The sequence below is a fragment of the Callithrix jacchus genome, chromosome 1 (assembly GCF_049354715.1).
Source record: "Callithrix jacchus isolate 240 chromosome 1, calJac240_pri, whole genome shotgun sequence".
Lineage (NCBI taxonomy): Eukaryota > Metazoa > Chordata > Mammalia > Primates > Cebidae > Callithrix > Callithrix jacchus.
In genome coordinates, this window is record NC_133502.1 from 211,742,172 (window position 1) to 211,764,920 (window position 22,749).

A 22,749-nucleotide genomic window follows, 5' to 3' on the forward strand; every position below is an offset into this window, starting at 1 on the left:
CACCTGGGACCACCTCCTTCCAGGGCCCTGCCCCAGATGCGAGGAGGCTCCTGACACAAGGGAGGAGCCAGCCACTTGTACCAGACCCGAGTGGCAGAAAGCAAGAAGTTCCTTTGCTGCTTTAATTTTTAAATTTTCTTACAAAAATTTAGATGTTTACCAATAGTCTTATTTTGGCTTCATTTTTAATGCTTTTTCTCAGTGTTTTTCTTCTGTTTCTGAGTCACGGACTGAGCAGGCACTGAAAGCAGTCCCCCTGCCACTGCTGAAGGTCAGTCCTGGAGATGCCGCCTGGGCTCCAGGCAGACGCAGCGGCCCCAGCCCCAGCTGGCATCAGCTGGTGAAGGGCTCCACAGCACAGGGGCCCCGCATGCCATCCGGACTCTGGGGAGGTGGGGCACCTGCAGCCTGATCCCCATCTTGCTGCTTCCAAAGCTTCCTTGCCCTGGACTGAGCCTCATGAGGTACCCCCCACACCGTGGTCTGCCTGCCTGCAGGGTGCCCAGGAAGCCGCTCCACCTTATGGAGTCCAAGTTCTTTCCCTGCCCCCTCCCTGCCTAGCCACCTGCCTGTGGTGCCAGACCTGGCCCACTCCTCTGGGGCACTGTGTTCCCAGGGGCACCCTCCTGTTCCACCAGCCCCAAAGCCCAGCCAAGTACCCTTCCCTGCCATCTCCCTGGGCCCTGCCCCAGCAGCCCAGTCAGCCTCCTCGGGCCTTCTGTCATTCGCTCACACACAGCACCATGTCAGTAAACAGCTAACTCAGGCCTAGGGAGTTAGGTGGGGCGGGGGTGGGGGGAAGGCAGGAGGGTGTCCCCAAAGTCAGTCTTGGCTGCGGTGAGGCGCTGCGAAGCCCTGCCACCAGGGGGCTCCATGCTCCACGGTAGCATCTGCTTCTTCCAGGATCCAAGCCCTAAGAACAAGAGGCTGGGCCAGGGCCCTGTAGAAGGAGAGGGGATGGTAGAGGCTGCAGCCACTGAGCGGCTCCTCAGGACCACGTGCAACCTCAGGGCAGGGCAGCCAACTCCACACGCTACATGGATGGAGATGCAGACAGAAGCAGCTGCCCTGGGTGGTGTGGGCTGACCCCAAGGACTTCCTGGTCCTTGAAGAGCGTTGGAGGGTATGGTGCCTATCCCTACTCTGGTCCCATCTCCTCAGGCCCCTGATCCCACAGTACCTGGGACAGGGCTCTGGGCCCAGAGAGCACCCTCCCGCTCCGACCTCCACCTGGTCTTCCCCGGGAATGGGCCACTGGGCTGCTGCACTGGAGGCCAATGTCCTTCGGGAAATGTGCGGGAAGAGCAGAGCGTGCAGACAGCAGAGACTAACAAGAAGCCCCCGCCCAGAGAGCGGGAACGGTCAGATGAAAAACCAGATGAGAGAACGTACCAGGCATGCAAGCTAGACCCAGGAGTCAACGGGCTGAGGCTTAGCATCCCCCACGGCGTCCACCAGCCTGACCGTGGGCCTGCTGGGCCCTGGGGGAGGGGCCTTCCTGCTGGGGTCGAGCTGCAGCGCACAGGTGGGCATTAGAGGCACAACAGAGCAGGTTAGTCAGAGCTCCTGGGGGGCAGGGCAGGGGCAGGGCCGAGGCTGGCGATGTAAAGGTGGGCCTGCCAGAGACAGGGAGCACTGAGGGTGCAGGGAGCTGGACAGGTGTGCTTCACACAGGCGGGGGTGGGGTGACGTGCACACACAGAGGCCTGCGCAGGAAGCCGGGAGACTGGCACACAGGCAGCAGGTACTGCCCTCACCCATGGGCCCTTGCACAGGCATGCACAGAAGGGTGCACACACACTAGCTCACAGGCTCCGCACCATGCAGGGTGTGGTCGGGCAGTGCCATCCTCAGCAGGTGGCAGCGCCCACACTGACTGGCGTGAACGGGTGAAGGGGCTGCTTCCTGGGCTTGGCCCCGCAACCCAGCTATACCCCAGGGCCCAGACCAGACCCAGCCCAGCGGGCACCTGCCCAGTCACATGGCTACTTACTTTCAATGGCTCCTTCTCAGAGGCCTCTCCTGCAGAACAAGTGCCCCTCGGTCTCCGCTCCCTCCGGTCCACCGTGGAGTATCCATCTGCAGATGGGGTAAGATGGGGTGTGAGGGGCGCTCTAAGAGGGGCCTTGTACGAGCAGATCTTCCTTTCAGCCCAGACACAGGGGACTCGTGGGACAAGGACTTGGGGAGAAGGTCCCCACCCACCCTGTTGTGGAGATCCAGGCTGGTGCCAGCTCTCACCAATACCCTGCCTCATGGTGGTACAATCCTTGCCTGCCCCCCGTGGCAGCTCCAGCTCTCCAGACTCCCCTCCACTTGTGGGTCAGAGCCCCCGGCTGGGCACTACCCCATCTCTAGCTGCCCTGCATCTCACTCTCTGAGCACCCCTAAACCAAATATCTCTCCTCCACCCAGCACCAACTATACCCCATAAAACCAGCAGGCTCACCTCAGGCCCTGTCCCCCCGCACCCCCCAGCACAGAAGGCAAAGCACACTGCGTCTGCACTCACCTGGGCCCAGTGCGTCCATGGGGATCACATCCCGGCTGCCAGTTTTCTCGCCCTCTGCAAGGCAGGGGAGCAAGAGGCAGGCTGCATGCAGTGGCCAGGGGGGAGTGGGGCAGAGAAGCCCACACAGGGCTGGCCCAGGTAGCCCTAGATGCTGTCACTAAGGTGCCCAACCTCTGCCAGCTGGCAACCCCTCCCTCCCCTGCCAAGCTTGACACCAGCACAAATGCTGTAGGAAGGGAGTGGCCAAGAGGTAGAGGGCAGGGAAAGTGGCCTGACTATGGAGCCGTCTCAGTGGGAGGCCTCGTTCCCCCTTCACCCTCACCCAAGGCTCAGGCAGTTGGGGCAGCTGGGGAGCTACGGTTGGTCCCCACCTGCCAGGCCCCTAACCTCCACCACTCACCGAGGCTCTTATCCACCAGTGGCAGCGTGCTGTCATCAAATCCCCCAGGACTCGGTGCTCCCTTAGGCCCCTTGGTAGTAGTAGCAGCTAACTGAGACGTAAAACAAAGACACAGGGTGGGTGAAGCCCGGGGAGTGGGAATTCGGGGAAGTGAGCAGGAAGGCTGGGAAAGGCGGTACCTGGAAGCGTGCCTTGGTCCAGCCATCTTTCTGCAGGGTACCACGTAGCTCCTTGTAGCTCCACACTGTCTGCAGCACGTGTGACGCTGCCTTCGCCTCCCGTACTGATTGGCTGTGGGGTTGGGGTCAGGATCGGGGTCAGTGGTGACCCCTCCCCCGCCTCCCCGGCTCCCCAAGCCACCGGCCCCCCCCACACCTGGAGGCGACGAGAGCCACCAACGCAGGCACCCCGCGTGCCTGCAGGAGCGAGCGTGCGTTATCTAGGCTGTCGGATACGATTTCGTGGATGGTGTTGAGCACGGCCACCACGGTGTCCTCCTCCAGGTGGGCCCCCGGTCGTGGCGGAGACTGTGCATTGCGCAAGTTCCGCACCAGCTCGGCCATGGCGTAGCTCCCTGAGGAGCAGGGCTAGGTTTCAGGACACACCTCCACCCCACCCCTCCAGGAAGGAGCAGGGATCCCCAGAGGGCGAGGGGCAATAAGCTTCAGGGACAAGGCCAAGAGGACTGGAGCTACCCAAGTTGGGGTGCAGCCCAAGAGACAGGGGCGGGCTCTGGACTCCCAAACCACTCATCCTCCAACCCCCACTGATGGGACCCCAGAGCTGCAGGCACAGTTCGGTGGTGCTCAGGCGTGGCTTTGCAGGCGTCCTCACCGATGAGGTCTTTGTTGCGCCGGTCCAGGGAGAGGTTGCGCAGGGCGATGGCAACAGCGCGTACCACCTTGTCGGTCTCAGACTGCAGCAGTTCCACCAGCACTGGCAGCCCGCGCTCCTTGCGCACTGTGGCGCGGATGTATGTGGCCCACTGCGGTGGCAGGGAGAGAGCTGCTTGGCTGTACGTGCCAGGCACTCTCCCACCTCCTGACCCTGCTGCTCTCTCCAGACGGAACTTCCTGCTCCCACACCGACAAAGCCCTGCCCAACAGCTCCAGGGCACCTCCACAGAGGCTTTCCCACCATCCAGGGTGCACTCACTGCCTGCAGCCCATGTACCCTGAAACTCTTGGATCTTGGGGTGGTGGTATGGCCCCCTCCATTCCCTGCCAGCCCAAGAAGGAGCTGCACCAGTGAGGTGTCTGTGATTCCCTTTCTCAGGACTTGCCCTCCCTGCCAAACCTGGGCCCTCACCATCCAGTTGCCGGCACTGAGGTTCTGCAGGGCACCAGCGGCAGCCTCCAGGGTGTTGAAGTTCCGGCTCTCCGTGAGGAGGGAGAGGTAGAGACGTACCACCTCGGGCTGGTACAGCAGCTCAAAGCCTGGGTGCAGGGCAACCACCACCCATGGTCACCCAAAATCTGCTCTCATCCATCATACCCCTCCCACCTCCCGCTTCAGAGCTTCCCATGGCTGGGGTGAGCTGGGGCCAGGGATGGGTGTGGAGGAGTCATGTAATGTTTATTATCAACATAGTCACCCAAAGGGGAAAGTGTTCCCATTTCATAGAGGAGCAAACTGAGGCTGTCAATTGGACCTGCCTGCTAGCAGTAACGTCCAGGAGGCCTGGGGTGGGGAGGAAGGCCTCAACCAGGTATGCTGCCCTAGCAACAAAACCCGCATTTGCCGGTTTGTCCATGAAGCTGTACAGCCGGGCCACGCCCCTAACAGGGCACACCCTCCCTGGCAACAAGGCCGGCATTGGCCAGTAACGGAGAGTTGTGTAACCAAGGCCACGCCCCTAACAGGACCTGCCTTCACAGGAAACTGAAGCTGTGCAGAGCCACGCCCCTAGCAACAGGCCCCACCCTCCCCCACTGACAATAGAACCCACCCTCTGTAAGTCAACTGATGCAGTGCAACCAGGGCAGCTGCCCTAGCAACAGGAGGCACTCTCCCTGGCAACCACTCCAGGTTCCCCAGCAATGGAGGCGTCGTCCTGCTGCTCTGCCCAGTGCTCCAGAAATGAGGGGCCAAGAGCATTTCAAGCTTGCCTGTCCCCAAATTGGAGCTTCAGCCTGGCTTGGGATACTACTCACTCTCCTGTGACTAACGTCCAGCGACGTTTCATCACCCTCTCCCCAGTCCTCATGCCTCACGCTCCCGCTTGGCTTTCTGTTCCTACACACTCCAAGCACATTCCCCGCTGGGGTATCTGCACTAGCCCTGTCTGCCTGTAATGCTTCCCCACAGCCCTCCTGCAGCTAGGGCCCTCTACTCTGGTGACATGCAGGCTCTTCCAACTGGCTAGACCCCACCAGAACAGACATCTTTCTCAGGCCGGATCCCAGCATACAACCCAACAGGCACTGGCCCTGCCCCTATAACTGTTGGGCATTCTCTGGCCCTGCCCCTCTGGCCCAGCCTCTGAACCTGGATGTGAGCATGCCCTCCTGGCTACCAGTCCCCTCAAATGAACCCATCTCTGTAGCTAACATAGAAGGCCCTGACTCCATTGGGGGCGTCTCTCCAAACCTTCCCACCTCTTACACACCGTGAGACTGAGATAGCACCTGGCCTCTCTGTGCCTCTGCCTCCCTCTACTTTACCTGACATGACCCATGGCACTGCCTCCCATTCTAAACCCTCAGCAGGTGTCCCGGTGCTCAATCATCCTCCAGGAAATCCTGCACCTATGGGCCTCAGTTTCCCCATCTGTTTTCTGAGGCCCTCCAGGCCTGCCAGATGGCCCAAAGCTTCACTACCAGGGAAGTCCTGCGCCCAGACATCCCCCAGTGGAGCTGGCTTCGTCTTAGCCCACTCACCTTTGGCAGCCTCAGTTCGCTTGGGCAGGTCCAGCGTGTCAAAGTTCCGGTCCATCTCACCATCTTTCTTTCCTAGAAAGGTGGCGGGCGGTGAGGCAGACCCCATAAGGTGCATGGGTGTGTCAGGAGGGGTGAATACAGTTCTCTCCTGCCCAGGCCCCAAAAAGCACCCCCACATCCGGGCCGGGGCACTAAGAGGCCCTGGGAGTAGAGCACTGCTGTCAGAGTCTGGGCTGACAGTTTAGCCCAGGGGAAGGAGTTGGTGGCAGTGGGGCCTGGAGTGTCCCAGCCCTGCCCCTAGGACTCATCTCCCACCTGCTGCTGGGAGCTGTCCCTCCCAGCAGTTCCACTGCAACTGCCAAGTGTGTAGACCGAGGAAGTCAGGAGCCCTGGCTGGATGGCAGGTGGATGTAAGCGGAGAAACTGAAGGCTGACCGGGACAGGACTTGCTTGGCTCACACAGTAAGGCAGAGCTGGGTAAACTCCCCCAGTCTGGGGTCAGGACATCATCCAGGCTCTACGAGCCAGGAGAAACTCCACAGTAGCCCACCTAACATCTGTGCAGCCACCTCCGTGACAGTGAGCCCTGTCTCAGCCACTCTCCCTGTCTCAGACGATGCTTCGACCCTTTCAGGAGGCAGCAGAGCAGAACCAGATGACCTGGGGTGCCTGCCTGCTCACCCTCACGGGACACTTGTATCCTCTGAGCCACATGCTGCCCCATTCTATCAGAGAAATAGACTCTGCTCCCAGGTGTCCCTAGACACAAGCACAGTGCGGGCCCTGCCCACTCTTGGCTCTGCCCAGGTACGAAAGTCTGAGGTTACAGAGTGAGACCCTTGGCCTCCCCACCTGCCACTGTCATAAAGATGTCTGTCCAAGTGACGAAGCCAGGGCTGGAGCAGGGCCCTGGGGCTGGAGTGTGCTCCCCTCTTCCCAGGTGCCCACTGCACATGCCAGGCCTGGAGAGCAGGATGAACAGGGACTCACCTTGGTGGAACCACTCCTCTGGGCAGCCGGAGAAAGCAGAGGAGAGAGGAGAGGAGCCTGAGTGGGCAGCACCCGTCACCCCCCGTGCCCTCCCAGAGGCCTCAGGTTCCCACTGCACACCCTGGACCAAGCAGGCAGCATGTGGAACTTCATCCCACCACTCTGGGCACTGAGCATCCACCAGTAAGACAAGAAAGGGGAGGCCTAGGTCAGCGGAACAGGCAGGCGGTACACAGGACCCCACAGCTGCTGGGGAGGTCCCGGGAACCTATACCCTGCCAGTGCAGTGAAGGTGTGCAGGGCACCTCGCCCAGGAAAATGGGCTGCTGCACAGGCTGGTGGTGGTCTATAGCCAGCATCAGCCATGGCTCCTCCCCAACTTGTGGGCCAGTGAAATAAATTCTCCCCAGGAGTGGAGAGATTGAGTCTGGGCACTGATGGGACCACCTGGTTTCCACTGTGTCCTCCCTGGGGGTCCCACAGTGCAGATGGGGAAGGCTGGAGCTGGGCCCCATCAACCATGTGACCCAAGGCTGTGCAGCCTCCTTAGCTCCCTGCTTCCCTGCCTGCCTGCTGGGGGCTGACCAGGTGTCCTCTGGCCTCCATGATGGGCTGCTGTGGGTATACAGAGAACCTTCAGCTAGGGTAGGAGTCGAGAGTGGTACCCCAGTCCACCCCACCCACCTTTGGCCTTCTTGCCACCAAAGCAGCTGGCATCATCCCGCCTTCGGCGCTGGGAGCCTACAGCACTGCCCAGGGGCCCAGGCTCGGCCTCCTGGTATCTGTCGGCCCCGGGCACCTCCTTGTGCACGTGGTAGGACAGATTCCGCATGATGCACACGCAGTTCTCCACCGACTGCAGGGAGAGGTGAGTGGCTGGGGCAGGGTACCCTCAGCACAGGGCCAGCCCTAAGGGAAGACTGGCCACAGCTGGTGTGCATTAAAGCATCGGGAGCAAAGGGACAGGGAGGCCTCAGTAGATGGGGGGGGGTGGCAAAAGGGTGATAACTGCCAGTGCCAGGGAGGGTCCACAGGAGGAAGCCCCTGCCGCATGGACCACCTTCCACCTACAACACTGTGCCCACTTCAGTGTGGCCACTGCAAAGCAGGCTATGCCCAGGGCGCCGCCTCAGACCCTCACACTCATTCTCCTGTGCTGCCCCCACAGCTCTGGCCTCCCAGGACCTGCGTGATGGTCTCTCCCGCCCTTGGCATGAGGCTGTGACTGTCCCCGCCCACCTTATTGTCCGTGTCCTTCCGGCCCACCGCTGACTGCAGGGCATGCAGGAGCGCGTCCACCAGCCCTTCACACTCCCGGAGTCGCCGCCGGGCCTCGGCACCATCGGAACTTACATTCCTGTGTGACCAAGAGCAGGCCAGGTGACCCCTGGCCACCAGAAACTCCCCATCCCCGCCCTGACCTCAGGAGCTTGTCTTCATTTGCAAAATAGGCCCTGCTGCTGCCCTCTCAGTCTACTGGGAAAGGACCCCGAAGCCCGGAGCTCAGTGAAGCGGGAGAAGCTAACTGCCCCCAGACCTCAGGAGGGGGCCCTGGCAGACAGCTGTCTTGGTTGGGGACAGCTGGGCAGGGGAAGACAGGGCTTCCTGTCATCTGGGGATGACCTGGCAAGGGACAGGTAGACTCAGACCTGAACCTGTGCAAGAGCAATTCTGGGTTCCTTACCACCCCAATGGCAGCTCTGGGCCCCACCTTGCCCCAAGGTAAAGAGCCTGAAGGGTTACAGGGGAACACCCTGACCGACAAGCAGGACTGTGGGGACCCAGGACACTGTGGGGTTGGCAGAGCCTCCCAGGGGTAAGAGGGGAAGGGCAGAGGTCACAGGTGGCTGGAATGAGCCTCCCAGGCAGATGAACAGGAAGGTCCCATCTCCCCCTCTGGCTGTCACATGATGGAAAGGTGGGTGGAAGCTGGGCAGGGCTAGGGTACCACAGAGACCCCTCCAGAGGGTGCCCCTGGGGAGACTGAGGCACCACTTGGGGGCGAGCACAGCCCCTCAGGCCCCACGTCTCATCCACAGGGCTTGTGCCACAGCTCTGAAGTTCCAAAGGTCCAGGCGGCTGGCCGCCATCTTCCATGCTATCTGGGACCATGAGGACGGGGCCTGGTGTGCATGTGGGCTTTAGCACTGGGTCTGCTCCACACCTCAGGCAGCCCGACGTGTTCTTGAAGACAGTTGTCCACTCAGCATCCCGTGGCTTGGAGTCCTCGTTGGGCTCACGCTCCCACCCTGAGTGGGGCACGATGACCTCGTGGGTCAGCGTCTGTAGGCCATGGTCAATGATGGCCATCTTCAGGGGCTCATAGGATGACAGGTTCCACAGTGTGCCTGTGGGGTGCGATCGGCCAAGTCCTGCTGACCACGTGCACTGCCTCCCACCTCCCCAGGTGGCCACGCTCAGGACCCGTCCCACTCTCCTCCTGTCCCAGCTCACACACAACGGGAGAAGTAACAAAAGCCGTGAGTGGTTCTGGGGGGCACACAGTACCGGCTTCCAGCCAGGAAGGTGCCCCAAAGGGGATGAAGTGCAGAAGAAGGCATGGCACTGCTGTTCCTTCCTACCCACTCCCTGCCACGTGGCAGGTGGCACGAACACTCTCAAGGCCACAGGGCCTCATGGAGACACGGTCAAGTGACCCCACCTGTCTCTAAGGTCCTACAAGGCGCAAGCTCCACCACTGTACTCTTGGGATGGGAACCAAGGAGGCGGGTCCCAGGGGAGTTTCTGTGGGGTCAGGAGGTGAGGGCATGCCTGGGGGGCCTAGTGTCAGCCTCCCCGCTATGGTAGAGACTGGGGAACGTGTCACAGTGTCTAGACCTGACGCCTGCCTCCCGGGGCAAGCGTCTCAGCAGCTGCACTCCTGCCAACCCGCACGCTTTCCCGGGCAGTCGCAGGCCAAGTGGCCTTGTTTCTCCCGGGCTGAACCCCGCACCCTTCGCTTCCCAGGGATGTGGGCACAGCCAGGTCCACTCACCAGTGACCAGTTCGCGGACCTCGTTGTCCCGGGCGGCCCGCAGCAGGCGCACCAGAGCAGGCACACCACCACAATCCCGGATGGCGGCTTTGTTGTCAGTGTCGCGGCCATAGGAGAGGTTGCGCAGTGCCCCACAGGCCCGGCGCCGCACCTCAGCCCGCGGGTGGTCCAGCAGTGCCACGAGCAGTGGCAGCCCCCGCAGCTGCCGTACACGCCGCTTGATTCCCTCGTTCTCAAAGCACAGGTGCTGCAGGTAGGCAGCCGCATTGGCCTTCACGGGGTCCACGGGGTGCCTCAGCATGGCCAGCACCTCAGGCAGCTCCGGGTCCCGCCAGCGTGGCTCCTTGCGGGCGCTATCCACCGACGGTGAGCGCCGTACCAGCCGATCCAGGCTGCCCAGGCTGCCCCGTTCAGGCTGGGCCAGGGGCGCTGTCACTGCTGAGAACGCAGGCCGCTCACCCAGCAGTTCACTGCCATCATCTGCAGCATCCTCGTAGGCCCTGCACAGGCGAGTGGGGCACATGGGACATCGTCACAGCAGCCACCAGCCCTGCCTCTGAGCTGCCCCATCACACCTTCTTCAGGACTGCAAACTCACCCAGCAGGGCTGGGCTGGGAGCACAGTATCTCAGCCCCAAACATGGCTGGGGCATGGAGAGTCATGCACCAGCCCAGTGAGAACTAATTTAGAGCCAAATGCCAAACCCCAGCCAGCAGCTATCAGTCCCCTGGCAACCCTCCCAGGACAGCAAGCTCGCTTACTGCTGTCACCAGGCGGTGTTCCCCGATCCCGAGCAAAACATGTCTCTGTGCAACATCTGCTAGGGCTGCTGGAGAGCCCACCTCCCGTCCACGAAACCACCCATCTTCCATGAAGCCCGTCTCTGCCTGTGCCAGCATGCAGGGGGAGTAAATGACCCTCTCCGCATGAAGCCATCCCAGTAGGACCACCGAGGAGCATTCATCCGGCCACCAGACCCTTTGGGCACAAGATCTCCATAGCTCTCAGTAGCCCTGTGGGTTGCTGTCATCAAACCCACTGGCCCGAGGCGAGGAGTGGCCAGGTGACTTGGCCAAGCTCGCAGAGCAAAATCCAGACTTGGGTTGTGGTCATGTCTCCACTCCAGAGAAACAGAAACTGAGGGCAGTGGAGACAGAACCAGGGTCTGTGACAGGAAGGGCCAGGGCGGGCCAGGGCTCTGGGTTCTGGTTATCCAGGGTATGGCTGCAGCAAGGCCAGTGGCCGGCACTCTTCCCAGCTTTTCTTGGGCCCTGGGCCTGCAGGACGGTGCCCAGCCGAACTCCTACCACCCCAGGGCCTACCTTTCTTCTGTCTCTGACAAAAGCCAAGGACAACTCAAACTAACATGCATGACTAACTCAACTGCAGCCACTTGACAAGTGGAGCACCCTGTAGCTGGGGGATGGAGGGTGGACTTCCCAGAGGAGGCAGCCACAGGGGACAGGGTGCAGCTCACCTGGTGTGAAGGCCCCGCCCACACTCAGGCCTCCTCCTCGTGGCTGTGCCATAGTCAGGCTCTAGCTCAGGGCCGCCCTCATCATCAGCGGCCAGGCTGCGCGTGTCATCCTCCAAGCCATATGGCTCTGCCTGGAAGCGCTCGGGCAGGGAGCGGCCACCTGGTGGCCCAGACTCAGGACCCACAGGGAAGGCCTCCCGGTGGCCAGGCAGTGTGAAGCAGCCATCGCCAGGGCCTGGGCCAAGCGGGCCAGCACGTGGGGGCCGCATGCCCAGCCCTCGGGACAGGCTGCCATAGCTGGGGCCGTCCCGGGGCTCGGGGCCTTCGGGAAAGCTGCCCCCACTGGTGAGGTAGGCTCGAGAAAGTGTGGCCACTGGGCCACCACCACGCAGCAGGAAATGCCGGTCCAGGGCACCATCGGCAAAAGGGCCTAGTGGGGGGCCGCCATCCAGCAGGGGGAGTCCGTCCGGGCCCAGGGGCACCTGGCGGACCGTCCGAGTGGTCACCGTCTTGACAGTCTTGGTGACCTGGTGGATGGACAGGCAGATGGGTGGGGCAACCCGAGAGGCCTGGAAACTGCCCTGCTGGGGCCTGGCTCGCCACAATTTCCCACTCGAGCAATGAGAGGCCCCAGGTGGCAAGCTTCCATGTCCACTCTGCAGGCAGGACAGCTGCTGTGGCCTGGCCTGCTCTCCCACCCACCGCCTGGGCCAGGCCATACCTTGGTCTCGGTGCGCCGGGTCGTGCCATCTTCGGATGTGACAACAGACACATGGGATGTGGGTGTGCCAGGATCCTCCTCCACCGTCACTGTCTCCTCCAGCACATCAGGCGCCTCTGGCATCGTGGCCAGTGAGGCCTGGCTGCCTGGGCTCTGCTCCTGGGGTGAGGAGGGGCACTGGTGGGCAGGCCTGCTGCTCAGTTGTCCCTGCAGTGCAGGTGCCCATACACAGCAGCTATGCCTCGGCTCGTGCCAGCCAGCACACCAGGGTGCCTTCCTCCTGGTCCTGAACCCACCCATCCCAGGGCCTGTCCTGGCCCAAGCTGGCAAGGACAGCAACAAGTTCTTGCCCTCTGAACATCGAGGTGCCAAGCCTGCCCTAGCACCCCATCCTGGGGGGACTCTGAGGCTGGCCCCCATCCCATGCTTCCTCAGGCTGAGTTGGCAGATAAGGCCACAGACCCTAGGAGTGAAGTCATCCCCCTCACCACAAGTCGCAAGGCCCAGCTACCACAGGTTCCTCCAGGCCCCAGAAGGCACCAGTGAGACCTACCTGCAGGATGCCTCCCGGATGTCATCCACCACCCCTAGAGCTGGGACCTCACGGTGTCCTAGGGCCTCCTCCCTCACTTGCCCCAGAAACCTTGAGAATAGAAGCCTTGTGGGGGCTAAGGTTCCTGCCACCGAGGCCAGCCAGATACCATCAAGGGACAGAAATACCCAGCTCCCAGAACACCCATGCACCTGGAACACTAATATATCCTTACTCCTTCCAGCCCAAACATTCCTGAGTGTTGCAGAGGCACAGCCTGGCCCTACCTTGGCCCAGTGGCTGCCGCCCCCAGTAACTGAGACTCTGGGCATCGGATGAGACCAGACAGTCGATTTGAGCCTATGGGTCCCCTTGCCACCATCATGTGTGGGGTGATGACACTGGAATTCTAGGCAAGACAGCTCTGGACTGAGACTCTTCAACCCGCAGGCTGGACTTGACAGTGGGGAAACTGAGGCTCAGAGAGACTAGGCTGGCCCACATCAGAGCCAGGCCCAACCCCTACCGCACTGAGTGGCTCTGAGGACCTGAGACCCACAGCCTGCCTTGGCCTCTGCCTGCACAGGTGCCTGGCCCTAGGGCCACACGGCACCAACATCCGGGGTTTGGCATCCAGCCAGGATGGAAACCCAAGCCCTGGTGGGTGGGTGAGGGGGAGCACATTCCCAGGCAGCTAGGGCAGGGTCAGCAGGAGGACAGGCCCCACTCTGTGGCCTAGGCCCCTGGACCCTGCACAATGGGTCCCTTGCCTGGGCCCCCTGGGGCCTGCACAGACACCAAGCTCTGCCAAGCTCCAGAGGCAGACTCTGCCCATCCTTGGGCCTGGGAAGTAAGCCAGGCAACATGCTCAGGGCTGCCCTCAGGACCTGCCTGCAAAAGCCCATGGGCTGGAAAGCCTCCCCAGGTCAGGGTCCTATCCTGGGAGAATACTTGACCCCTGAATGTATGCAGTGCAGGTGTCCAGGAAGGGGCCTGTACCAACACATTAGGACAGGTGTACCCCTCAGGTTCACTGACAGAATAAAGAGGTGGCCATAGAAGGCACTTGCCCCTCTCCCAGGGGCAGGACCTTGGGAGGATGATACGTAACTTTACAGATGGGGAAACTGAGACCTGGCAGGGGGAGAGGATTTACCTAGAACTTCACAGTGCAAATGGGATTTCAGGCACCCCCAGATAAGGCAATCTGGCAAGGAAGCCTTTGGGCCTGATCTCGCCCTCAGTCTTGAGATGTAGGTGGAATGCCTCCTGGGGACCTGGCTAGGAAGAGGGGACCTCTTTCCCCTGGGAAAAAGAAATAGATGAGGCCCAGAGTGGGGACAACTGGCACGCTGCCAGGCAAGGCAGGTTGGGCTCTTTCCAAAGGCACTGGGGAGCTGGGACTGCTCTGGAGCAGAAGGCTTGTGTGGCCCATCACTACTGGGGCTGAGCTGCCCCGTCTATATCTGGGAAATGTGCGTTAGGCCCTGAGCTTTCTCTGCTGGGCCCTGTGGGGACTCGTCAGAGTCTAAGCAGGGGGCCAGGCACTGAGCGGCTGCAGTTCTGACGATGGGGTGAGGAGGGTATGAAGCAAGACTAAGGGAACGTTACACAGGATATTCTGTCAGAGTGATATGGCCCCTCATATATGCATATATTTACATATATTAAAGACTGAGAGAGGAGCCCCCTACTTCCTAGCTAGGTGCAGGGGGAAGGGGGAGAAGAAGGGAGGATATCTCAGGACCTCGATGCCACTCTGAGGCCCAGCTTATCCCTCCCACCACGGTTATGTAAGGGTCTGACAGTGCAGAGCTGGGGTGGTCTAGGAGAGCCAGGCCCCCTCAGCAAGACCTGCAACCCTGCAGGATCACCCGCCAGCCCCAGCCTAGCAGCACGGCAGCAGGATCCCAAGGCCCCAAGAGTCCCTGATGGCAAATGACCTCAGGGAGCTAAAAACAAGTGATGACTTCACCCGGGTGGCGGGAGCATGAGTCAGCCAGTGATCACAGGAAAGCCCGGCCCCCGAGACACAGGACTGGGCACGCACATGCATGTACGCGACCCCTTCAACAGAGACACATGCATGTACACGACCCCTCCGACAGAGACACATGCATGTACACACATGGCTGGGCACACACATGCATGTACGTGACCCCTCCGACAGAGACACATGCATGTACACGACCCCTCCGACAGAGACACATGCACGTACACACATGGCTGGGCACACACAGGCATGTACGTGACCCCTCCGACAGAGACACATGCATGTACACACATGGCTGGGCACACACACATGCATGTACGTGACCCCTCCGACAGAGACACATGCATGTACACACATGGCTGGGCACACACACATGCATGTACGTGACCCCTCCGACAGAGACACATGCATGTACACACATGGCTGGGCACACACACATGCATGTACGCGACCCCCTCCGACAGAGACACATACATGTACGCACATGTGTGAGTACCCAGCCCCGCAGAGGCCGAGCACATCAACCTGTGTACTCTAATAGCACCCCACGGGCACGGTGCCCACTGTTTCCAGAGGCACACTCGTGAGCACACATCCTCCCACCCTCCACCTGTGTATCCAGACCTTTATCCACACAGGGCCTCACAAACTCTCAACACACAGGGACAGGGGCCACCAACTCCACTGATCACCTCCCCAGCATCCACTCTGGGAGTCTCAGAGCTCACTGCCAGATGGGGAAACTGGGGTGTAGAGTAGTTAGGCCCATAGCTATCTGGCAGCTCAAGTCTCTGTAACATCTTTAGGGTGGGGCTGTGGAATGGGTGGGCTGACTCTCAACAGAGGAGGTGGCTGCAGTCCCTGGATCCCCATCTGGCCCCAGTGTCCATGTCTGACATGCACCTGCCCAGGCTGGCCCACGCTCAGGGACCCTGGCCCCACAGCCCCACAGCCCCACACAGCCTCTGCCTCAGACCCAACTCTGGGCTGTTCCCGTCTGCACCCTAGATATGGGCTGCATCCTGGACACCCTACCTCACATCCAACCCCACAGGCTGCATCCTATCAGTCATCTCTCATACCCCCTAACCAGCTGGGGCCCCATCCTTGTCCCTGCCCAGCCTCCCAGCACTCATCCCTCCCTTGGCTCTTCAATCTCTGGTGCACCAGGTCTGGGGCCCCCAGGACTAGCCCGAAAACGGCCTGGGGTTTCCCTTGGGCTGTGGGAGGGGCCAGAGTGACCAGGAAGGTAACCTCCTATCCCTGCTCACAAGAGCATCCTGGGAGCACAGCGCTGAGCCAAGCATAGGGGCTCTACACGCCATCATGCACCTGGAGCTCAGCTTCTTCACAAGGAGGTGGGAAGGACAGAAGGGGCTGGGGCCTGGGACATGCTGGGTAGCACCAGTCACACCTTTGTGGCAAAATGCAAGGAACACAGGGAGCAGAAAAGCAAGATCAGACCAACACACAGAGGGGCTGCTGGAGGTCAGGGGACTGGGTCGGGGTCCCATAGCACTTATCCATCCGAACTGCCAGACCACAGATGCAAAACCACACTCTGTGTCCTGAAGAACAGACTGCAGGGGCAGGAACCTCCCCTATCCAAGGCCTGGCTAGCACATACACCGGGAATGAGTTATGGTGGGATTGCATACCTGGATCCCACACCTGAGGGCCAGGCTCCCAGAGGGCACGAGGTGGCTGCTGCCAGATGGATGAATGAATGACGCTTCTCCATCCCCAGCATGGCCCTCCCAGGTAGAGTCCAGGACAAGCCAGGCTGGCATCTCCCACCAGGTAGCAAGCCCTTGGCCACCACAAAACACCCTCTCCCTTGGTACCACAGCCTCTGACCAGTCTCCAGGACCTGGAACTCGACCCCCCCCACAGTAATGCACCTGCCACGGCGTAGCGCCAGGCAGAGGAGCCAAAAAGCCAAGCTGGGGGAGCAAACTTGGGGTTGGAGAGCAGGGCTGTCATCCACCTTAGCTTCCCCAAGCTTAGCTCAGGGTCATAAGACACAGTGTGACCATGAATTTCCTAAAAACTGGTCCCTCCATCTCTGAAAGCCAGACCCTGGGGGCCACACCAGGGCTGTATGACAGGCAGGGGCCTGGCTGCCCAGGTGGATAGGTGTGTGGGAAACCTGCCTACTACCACAGATGATCCTGGCTGGTCTTTTCTCTGCTCAGCCTCAGTTTCCCTGCCTGTTACCAAACCCACACTGCTCTGAGCAGGAGGCAGATTGCCTATGCCCCCCCATCACTTCAAAGCTGAGAGGGGGAGGACCCCGGTTTTCCCTGGAGATCCCCTCCAGCATCAATAGGTGGGCAGGGCCTGTCTCCACCCCTCCCATCACGTGCGCCTTGGAGGCAGAGAGAACTTCCATTAAAGCTCCGGAAGCTCCTTTGCAGGTCCTGGGAGTCAGAGCCCGCGTAGGGGGTGTGGAGGGGAGAATAGGAAGCCCCTCAGGGACCAGAAGGCCTACCCGGGCTTCCTTCTCTAGACTCAGCCTCCCTCCTGCATAGACAGAAGCTGCCCAGGAAGGTCCTGGCCCCCCACCCGGGTCCCCAGGCACCTGTCCTGGGCACTAGCCGAGAAGCGCCCACCGGCTCCCGGCCAGCTCCAAGCGAAGGGTCAAACTGCCAGCGGTCCCGGCCCCCAGCCCCTGGGGACAGGCTCCAGAGACTCCGCGGCCCCTCCCGCACACCCGGGGACACCGCGCTCACACCGCCACCCGCCCGGCCCTGGCCCCCCAGCCTGACGCAGCCCAGCCAGGAGCGCCAGACAATAGCCGCCTCAGGCCGGCGGCTCCGCGAAACAAAAGCGGGTCTTGCCGGGCAGGCCGGCGCCCCGCCCTCCGCCTCTGACCCCGGGTCAGGGTCCCCCCAAGCCAACTTCCCTCCAACCTGTCTGAGTTCGGCCGGCATCGGGCCGGAGCTCTGGGGGCGCTGGCCAGCAGCGGGGTGCAGCGGCGGCTAGACCGGGCTCGGCTCGGCTCCGGCGCCTCGGCCGCTCGGGCTCAGGCTCGGCGGACTCGCTCCCTACGGGGGCGGATCTGGCGGCGGTCACGGCGAGCAGCCAATCGGGCGGGGCCGCGCCCAGGTGGGGCGTGGCAGGGGCAGGTAGGGCGTGGTGAGGTCCCGCCCCCCAGAGGGGCAGGTCCGGGCCCTCTAGCCCCTGGTCGCCCCCTGTCCCCCGACCCCCGTGGCCCCGCCCGCGGGCCTGGGCTTCTGATCCCTCCCCCTCCCTGGGGCAGGGGTGTCATTTTCCCGCCGAATGACTGGCCAAGTCCTTCCCAGGCCTCGGTTGGTGAGCACACTTTACTCCGCCTGCAGAAGGGGAAACAGTTCTGGTAGGGCAGATGTCTATGCTGCGATAGACAGAGTGCAGGGCCTCCCTCATGGGCACAAACCTGGCTGACTCAGTTTTACCTGCCATGAAATGGGGGCCGATGGGACAGCAGTCACAGCGCTGCAAGATCCCTCCAGTCTCTCAGATCCCCCCTCATGCTTCTGCCCAGCCGCCACTTGGAATGGGCCTGGGAAGAACTGTCCCCACAGAGCTCAGAGGGGACCCCTACTTTGTGTCTTGGGTTTTCCCTATTGAGGCACAGAAGCCCCGAGTGCACCCCCATTCCTTTCCCAGGCAGGCCTCGATGTGGGCCACACCCTAGGGAATCTGGCTCTGCTGCTGTGAAAACAGGGGAGGGGAGGGGTGGGGCTGGGGCTATCTTCTCCTCAAACTGCACCAAGGCCAAGCCAATGGCTCCAGTATCACAAACCGGAAAACGGGTTCTGAGATGGAATGAGCTGGTACCAGCCCAGGGAAGCTCAGTGGGTCTGGCAGAGAAAGGGCTCAGACCCGGGTCTCCCACGGGCTTCTCTGCAGACCCTTCAGTGGTCCCCCTCAGGGACCACTCCCTGCTGCCCTGAGTGCTGTATGGAAACTACTTGGCTAGCATGCTCAAGATTCTAGATGCTCACCATGTGCCCTTGAGAGCATCAGTTCCCCACCTGCAGGGGGGTGAGCTACCCTACCACTGGCCAAACTCGAACCCCTGCATCTTCTATCTAGGGCAGGCCTGCCTGGAGCCCCCGTAGCAGAGCCCAGAGGACCAGACACTGCACCAGAAACATGCCCACATCTTATCTTTAAGCTGGCTCCATTTCAACTGCACCAGCTGCTGGTACCCCAGTCACCTACCTACCTCAGATGAGCCCAAGGGAAGTTCCCTGATGGAACCCCACCCCACTGGGTGGGCGTCAGCCCTGCTTCAGCTGGCTGTCTAGAGGAGGGGCCCCTTCCTGCTGGAGGATGAAGGGCAGTAGCCAGGACCAGGCAGCAGCACTCCCCCTGGCCTGGCTTCCCAGCTTCAGCCCCCAGCTACCTGTCTTGCCATTGCCCTGGCTTAAGCAGGGGCTCTGACCCTGTTGCTCAGCAGGTAAATCGCTAGGCACTTTCTACCGAGATCAATCTGGGAACCTGGCCAGCCCAATGTGGCCCTGCCTCCCCTATACCATCAGCCCAGACAGTTGAGCTGCAGCCCTGGTAACACATGCTCTCTTCAATCCCAGCCTGAGAAAATCAAGGGCAGGGGTGGAAGGTGGGGCATTAGGGGCAGGGGTGGTAGGTAGAGGGGCAGTGGCATGAGGTCTTGAAGTCTTTTGCTTGAGGAGGTCAGGGTAGCTCCAGGCTGTGGGAACATCTTCCCTCCAGGGTGCTTTGGATCCTCCCACACTGGCTGTCTGAGGGCTGTTCCGGTCTGGGAGGGCTGGACCAAGCACACTGGCGCCTGAGAGGCAGCCTCTGGGTCACTGGCTTCCACTGTCCCCATGTGGCCCGGCTGGGCCCAGCGTTCTGCTTCCCCAAACTTGAAGACTCAGGGAATAGTCACCAACCCCAGGTCCCTTGGCCTAATAAGGGATGATGGTTATGAGCCCCATGTGCCCAGCCAGGTGAGAAGAGCCCATGGGGCCGCCTCAGCAGAGGCCAGCATTTGCTCCCTTTCTCTCTAGACAAGAAGGGCCAGGCTGACCCAAGGCCCAGCTGGGTGGTGTGTGCCATAGAGTCAGAGCCCAGCAGGACTAAAGAAGGGCAGGTGGGGGTGCAGGTGCTGGGAGTGTGCTGGGGGAAGGTCTGGCTGCCAGGTTTAGCAGGGCAGGGAGCTGAGCCAGGGAGACGGAACTCTGCTGGGAGAGCCCTCTAGGGTCACTATGTGAAGAACCCAGAAGTCACAGCACGAGGAAACTGCCCCAGCTTCTAAGCTGGGTGGTGAGGAGGGGCCCCTTTCCCTGTGGCTGCTGGGGCAGCCCCACCCTGACTCCCCACTGCGCGAGGCTTCAGTCAGTAACAAGAACTGACAATCACACCACATCCCAGGTCTCCTTGCATGTCCTTGTCGGGCCTCCCCACCCCAAGCCAGTGGCTCTTGCTGTTCTATCTACAGGTTAGAGCACCGGGGTGCTGAGAGTGGGGTGTCCCAATGGTCTAACTGCTCACTGAGCACCCCAACTTTAGAGTTCTTAGAGCCTGGCCATGAAACACAGAGGGCTCTATACCTCCTGGAGCTGAGCAGGGGCCTGAGCCCAGTCTGAGGATAATGGCCAGCAGAGAAAATCAGGCTCCCAGGTCAGCCTCCAGGTTTCAGCAGAGCTCTGGGCCTTGCTACAGCCTCCTCCTGAGGCTGACCCACCAGTGCGTGCAGTGAACACCGTGGCAGGGTTAGGCATGGTGCAGGCAAACCCCTCTGTGTCTGTAGGCAGACCAATGAGCTGCCCAGAACAGACCCCCTATCCAGCTGCCTGGGCCTGAGGGCTCAGTGGAGGGTGCTGTTCTGAGTGTCAGGCAGTGTCCTGCCTACTCTTCACACGATGCTTAGCATACCCAAGTGGGACTTTCAGCCCGCCATGGGATCTCATTTTCATTTCCTCCCCAAGCGTCCTAGCAAATCTTGCAATAAGCAACTGCACGCTGGTTTGTGGTCCGCCAGGACCCCCTAATTGTTTTCCCACTTGGCAATTTTCACCCTTCCCAAGTCACTAGGCTATTACCTGGAGGACCAGCTGTTGCCAGGCCATTGGCAGGGGCTGCCCACCGCCCACGCCACCACTGACCATGCCAGGCTGCTGGGCACGCTCCAGCTGCAGGGCAACATGGCGCCGTTCCTGCTCCAGCGCCCGTGTCAGCCTCTCGAAGCGGGCCTCCTGCTCCTTCACCGAGGCCAGGATGCTGGCGGCCGAGTGCACATTGCAGTCCTCCATGACCAGGGCGCCCGCCAGCTGCAGGCAAAGCAGAGCAAGCTCAGTGGGGTGGGGCAGCAGCCTGGCAAGGCCATCATGGGCCCCTGCCCACCCCACTCAGACCATACAACTCACTCCCAGACCAGAGCATCCAGCCCTCTAGAGGGAAGTGCATTGATTAAATTCTAAATTAAAAGCCATTAATCCGAGGCTGGACGGAAGCAGCCAGCTCACTTCCCATGGGTCATGGGACTCTGACCTGGCTCCTCTGCTTCCTGCCAGGCCTAGCAGAACCATGGGCCATGGGAGGCTTGGAGCCCGCTGGGAAGGGCAGAGAGAGCTGGTATGATGAGAGCTCCCTACCTCTCAGGCCCTCTACTGCCCACAGCACATGCCAGCTCACCCTTTATTTCACAGGGCCACACCACTCCTGTCTCACAGAGGCCCAGAAAGGGTGGGGGACCATCTGCAGCCACACAGCTGTTATGGCACAGCCAGTGTGCCCAGGAAGCAGGGAGTGAGAAGCTGCAGGTGCCCAGGACCCCGAGGCAGGCGCAAGGTGACCACAGCCTCAGAGCTACCGGCAACACTGGACCACCAGTCCAGTCTCCACTCACAGCCACACCGGCCAGGAACAAGGGTGGTGCCTGCTACACATGACAGAGTAAAAACTAAGGACAAGCCTGGCTGAGGTTCTGGCTGAGACTACACGAAGTTAGAGACCCTGAGCCTGGAAGTGGCTGTGTGTGTGACACTTCATGCAGAAGAGGGAGCCCAGGTGTCTGAGGCCAGGCACAGGGTGGGATCAGGACTGCTTGGCCCAGCCAAATACTGCCCCTCAAGGCCTCAGGGCCCCAGGAGCAGGCGGGGGCTGCAAGGGCTTGGCAGCTGCAGCAACAAACCAGCACTTTCCCTCCCGGCTTGCTCCCTGGCTGCCCAGCATGTTTGTTTTTCATGGGTAAAAAAGAAGCAGGACAAGTATTCGGAGCTCAGACCCAGGCTCAAGGCAGTGGGCAGGGCATGGCCACGAGGCCACACTGCCCAGAGCGCAGTGAGCATGGCCCAGTGCCCAGGCAGATCCTGCCAGCCCACTGAGGCTGGCTCCGCTGCGTGCCTTGCCCCTGCACCAATATAGGGCCCTGCATGGGGAGGACATGCACTGCGGGTGACATCCTCAGAGAGTCAGCACCGCTGCTTACTGGTCTGGATGGAGCCAGCTTCAAGGACAGAGACCCCAAGAAGAAGAGCAGCACTGGGCTCAGCTGTGCCAGTAGCGGCTGGACCCGTGACACGGTGCAGGGACATGGGTGCACCTCATAGGTGAAGAGACACTGTGGAGCCCCAAGCCACCAACAAGATAGGGAAATAGGCCCAGCGAGGGTGAGAGACCAGTGCAGGCCCCCAGCTGCTCTCCATTTCCCCAGCACCTGTCCCACAAAGGAAAACTGTCAACACGACCTTTCAAGGAAGCCAGCATGAGTGGAGGAGCTGTTTTAAGCCAGCCACAGAATGGAAGAATGCGGGGAGAGCTGGGGGATGCCACCTGGGACTGAGGTGCAGACTGGCACTCCAGCCACCATGGCATAGAGGGATAAACAGCACTGCACACCCAGAGTGGGGTCATACAGCTCTCCTCTACACACCTGACGCTGTCCGCCCCTGGGCCCCAGACCCACCAACATAGCAGGGCCTTGTGCACGTATGAACTGAACCATGCTGGGCCCGAGGTGGGAATGGAAGGGTCTTCTTCCTGGGAGGGTTGGGGTGGGGGGCAGGGGCCATGTCACTCAGCCCTCAGCCCAGTCCTGGCTGCAAGCACCAGCCCATCTCAGCCAAACCTTGGAATCAAGGGGCAGAAGGGAATGGGACACTGCCCTGGATGGCAAAAACTGGGACCACAGGGTAGCCGTTGGCCTTGTGGACCTGGGGTGGTTCACTTCCCTCCCTGTGCAGAGACTCGGACCCTTGCCTACATCACACACCCTATCCCCCATCTAGCAGGAC

The 22,749-nt window shown here is 61.1% G+C and overlaps 1 protein-coding gene and 1 long non-coding RNA gene across 16 annotated transcripts in view; one reads left to right on the top strand and one right to left on the bottom strand.

Moving 5' to 3' along the window:
- Nucleotides 1-108: 108 nt before the first annotated feature.
- ARVCF (ARVCF delta catenin family member) overlaps nucleotides 109-22,749 on the bottom strand; it is a 58,704-nt gene continuing 36,063 nt past the window's right edge. For 2 of the 15 annotated variants that reach the window (XM_078341983.1, XM_035276596.3), the window contains 18 exons: nucleotides 20,557-20,784; nucleotides 11,976-12,134; nucleotides 11,255-11,781; nucleotides 9,777-10,276; nucleotides 8,946-9,129; nucleotides 8,021-8,138; nucleotides 7,466-7,637; nucleotides 6,782-6,799; nucleotides 5,792-5,863; nucleotides 4,221-4,348; nucleotides 3,747-3,897; nucleotides 3,288-3,486; nucleotides 3,092-3,203; nucleotides 2,913-3,003; nucleotides 2,513-2,566; nucleotides 1,994-2,079; nucleotides 1,393-1,512; nucleotides 109-940 (listed from right to left, as the gene is read on the bottom strand). In XM_078341983.1, the coding sequence (XP_078198109.1) occupies nucleotides 1,405-1,512; nucleotides 1,994-2,079; nucleotides 2,513-2,566; nucleotides 2,913-3,003; nucleotides 3,092-3,203; nucleotides 3,288-3,486; nucleotides 3,747-3,897; nucleotides 4,221-4,348; nucleotides 5,792-5,863; nucleotides 6,782-6,799; nucleotides 7,466-7,637; nucleotides 8,021-8,138; nucleotides 8,946-9,129; nucleotides 9,777-10,276; nucleotides 11,255-11,781; nucleotides 11,976-12,134; nucleotides 20,557-20,766 (2,889 nt within the window). In that variant the 5' untranslated portion in view covers nucleotides 20,767-20,784 and the 3' untranslated portion in view covers nucleotides 109-940; nucleotides 1,393-1,404. Of the gene's footprint in view, nucleotides 941-1,392; nucleotides 1,513-1,993; nucleotides 2,080-2,512; nucleotides 2,567-2,912; nucleotides 3,004-3,091; nucleotides 3,204-3,287; nucleotides 3,487-3,746; nucleotides 3,898-4,220; nucleotides 4,349-5,791; nucleotides 5,864-6,781; nucleotides 6,800-7,465; nucleotides 7,638-8,020; nucleotides 8,139-8,945; nucleotides 9,130-9,776; nucleotides 10,277-11,254; nucleotides 11,782-11,975; nucleotides 12,135-17,412; nucleotides 17,534-20,556; nucleotides 20,785-22,749 lie in introns of those variants that run through there. The other 13 variants (XM_078341985.1, XM_035276645.3, XM_078341991.1 and 10 more) reach the window with 11 other exon arrangements.
- On the top strand, nucleotides 16,914-22,218 carry LOC144578268 (uncharacterized). Its single transcript, XR_013523735.1, has 3 exons — nucleotides 16,914-17,815; nucleotides 18,581-18,947; nucleotides 21,163-22,218. It is a non-coding gene; the product is annotated as an uncharacterized LOC144578268 (long non-coding RNA).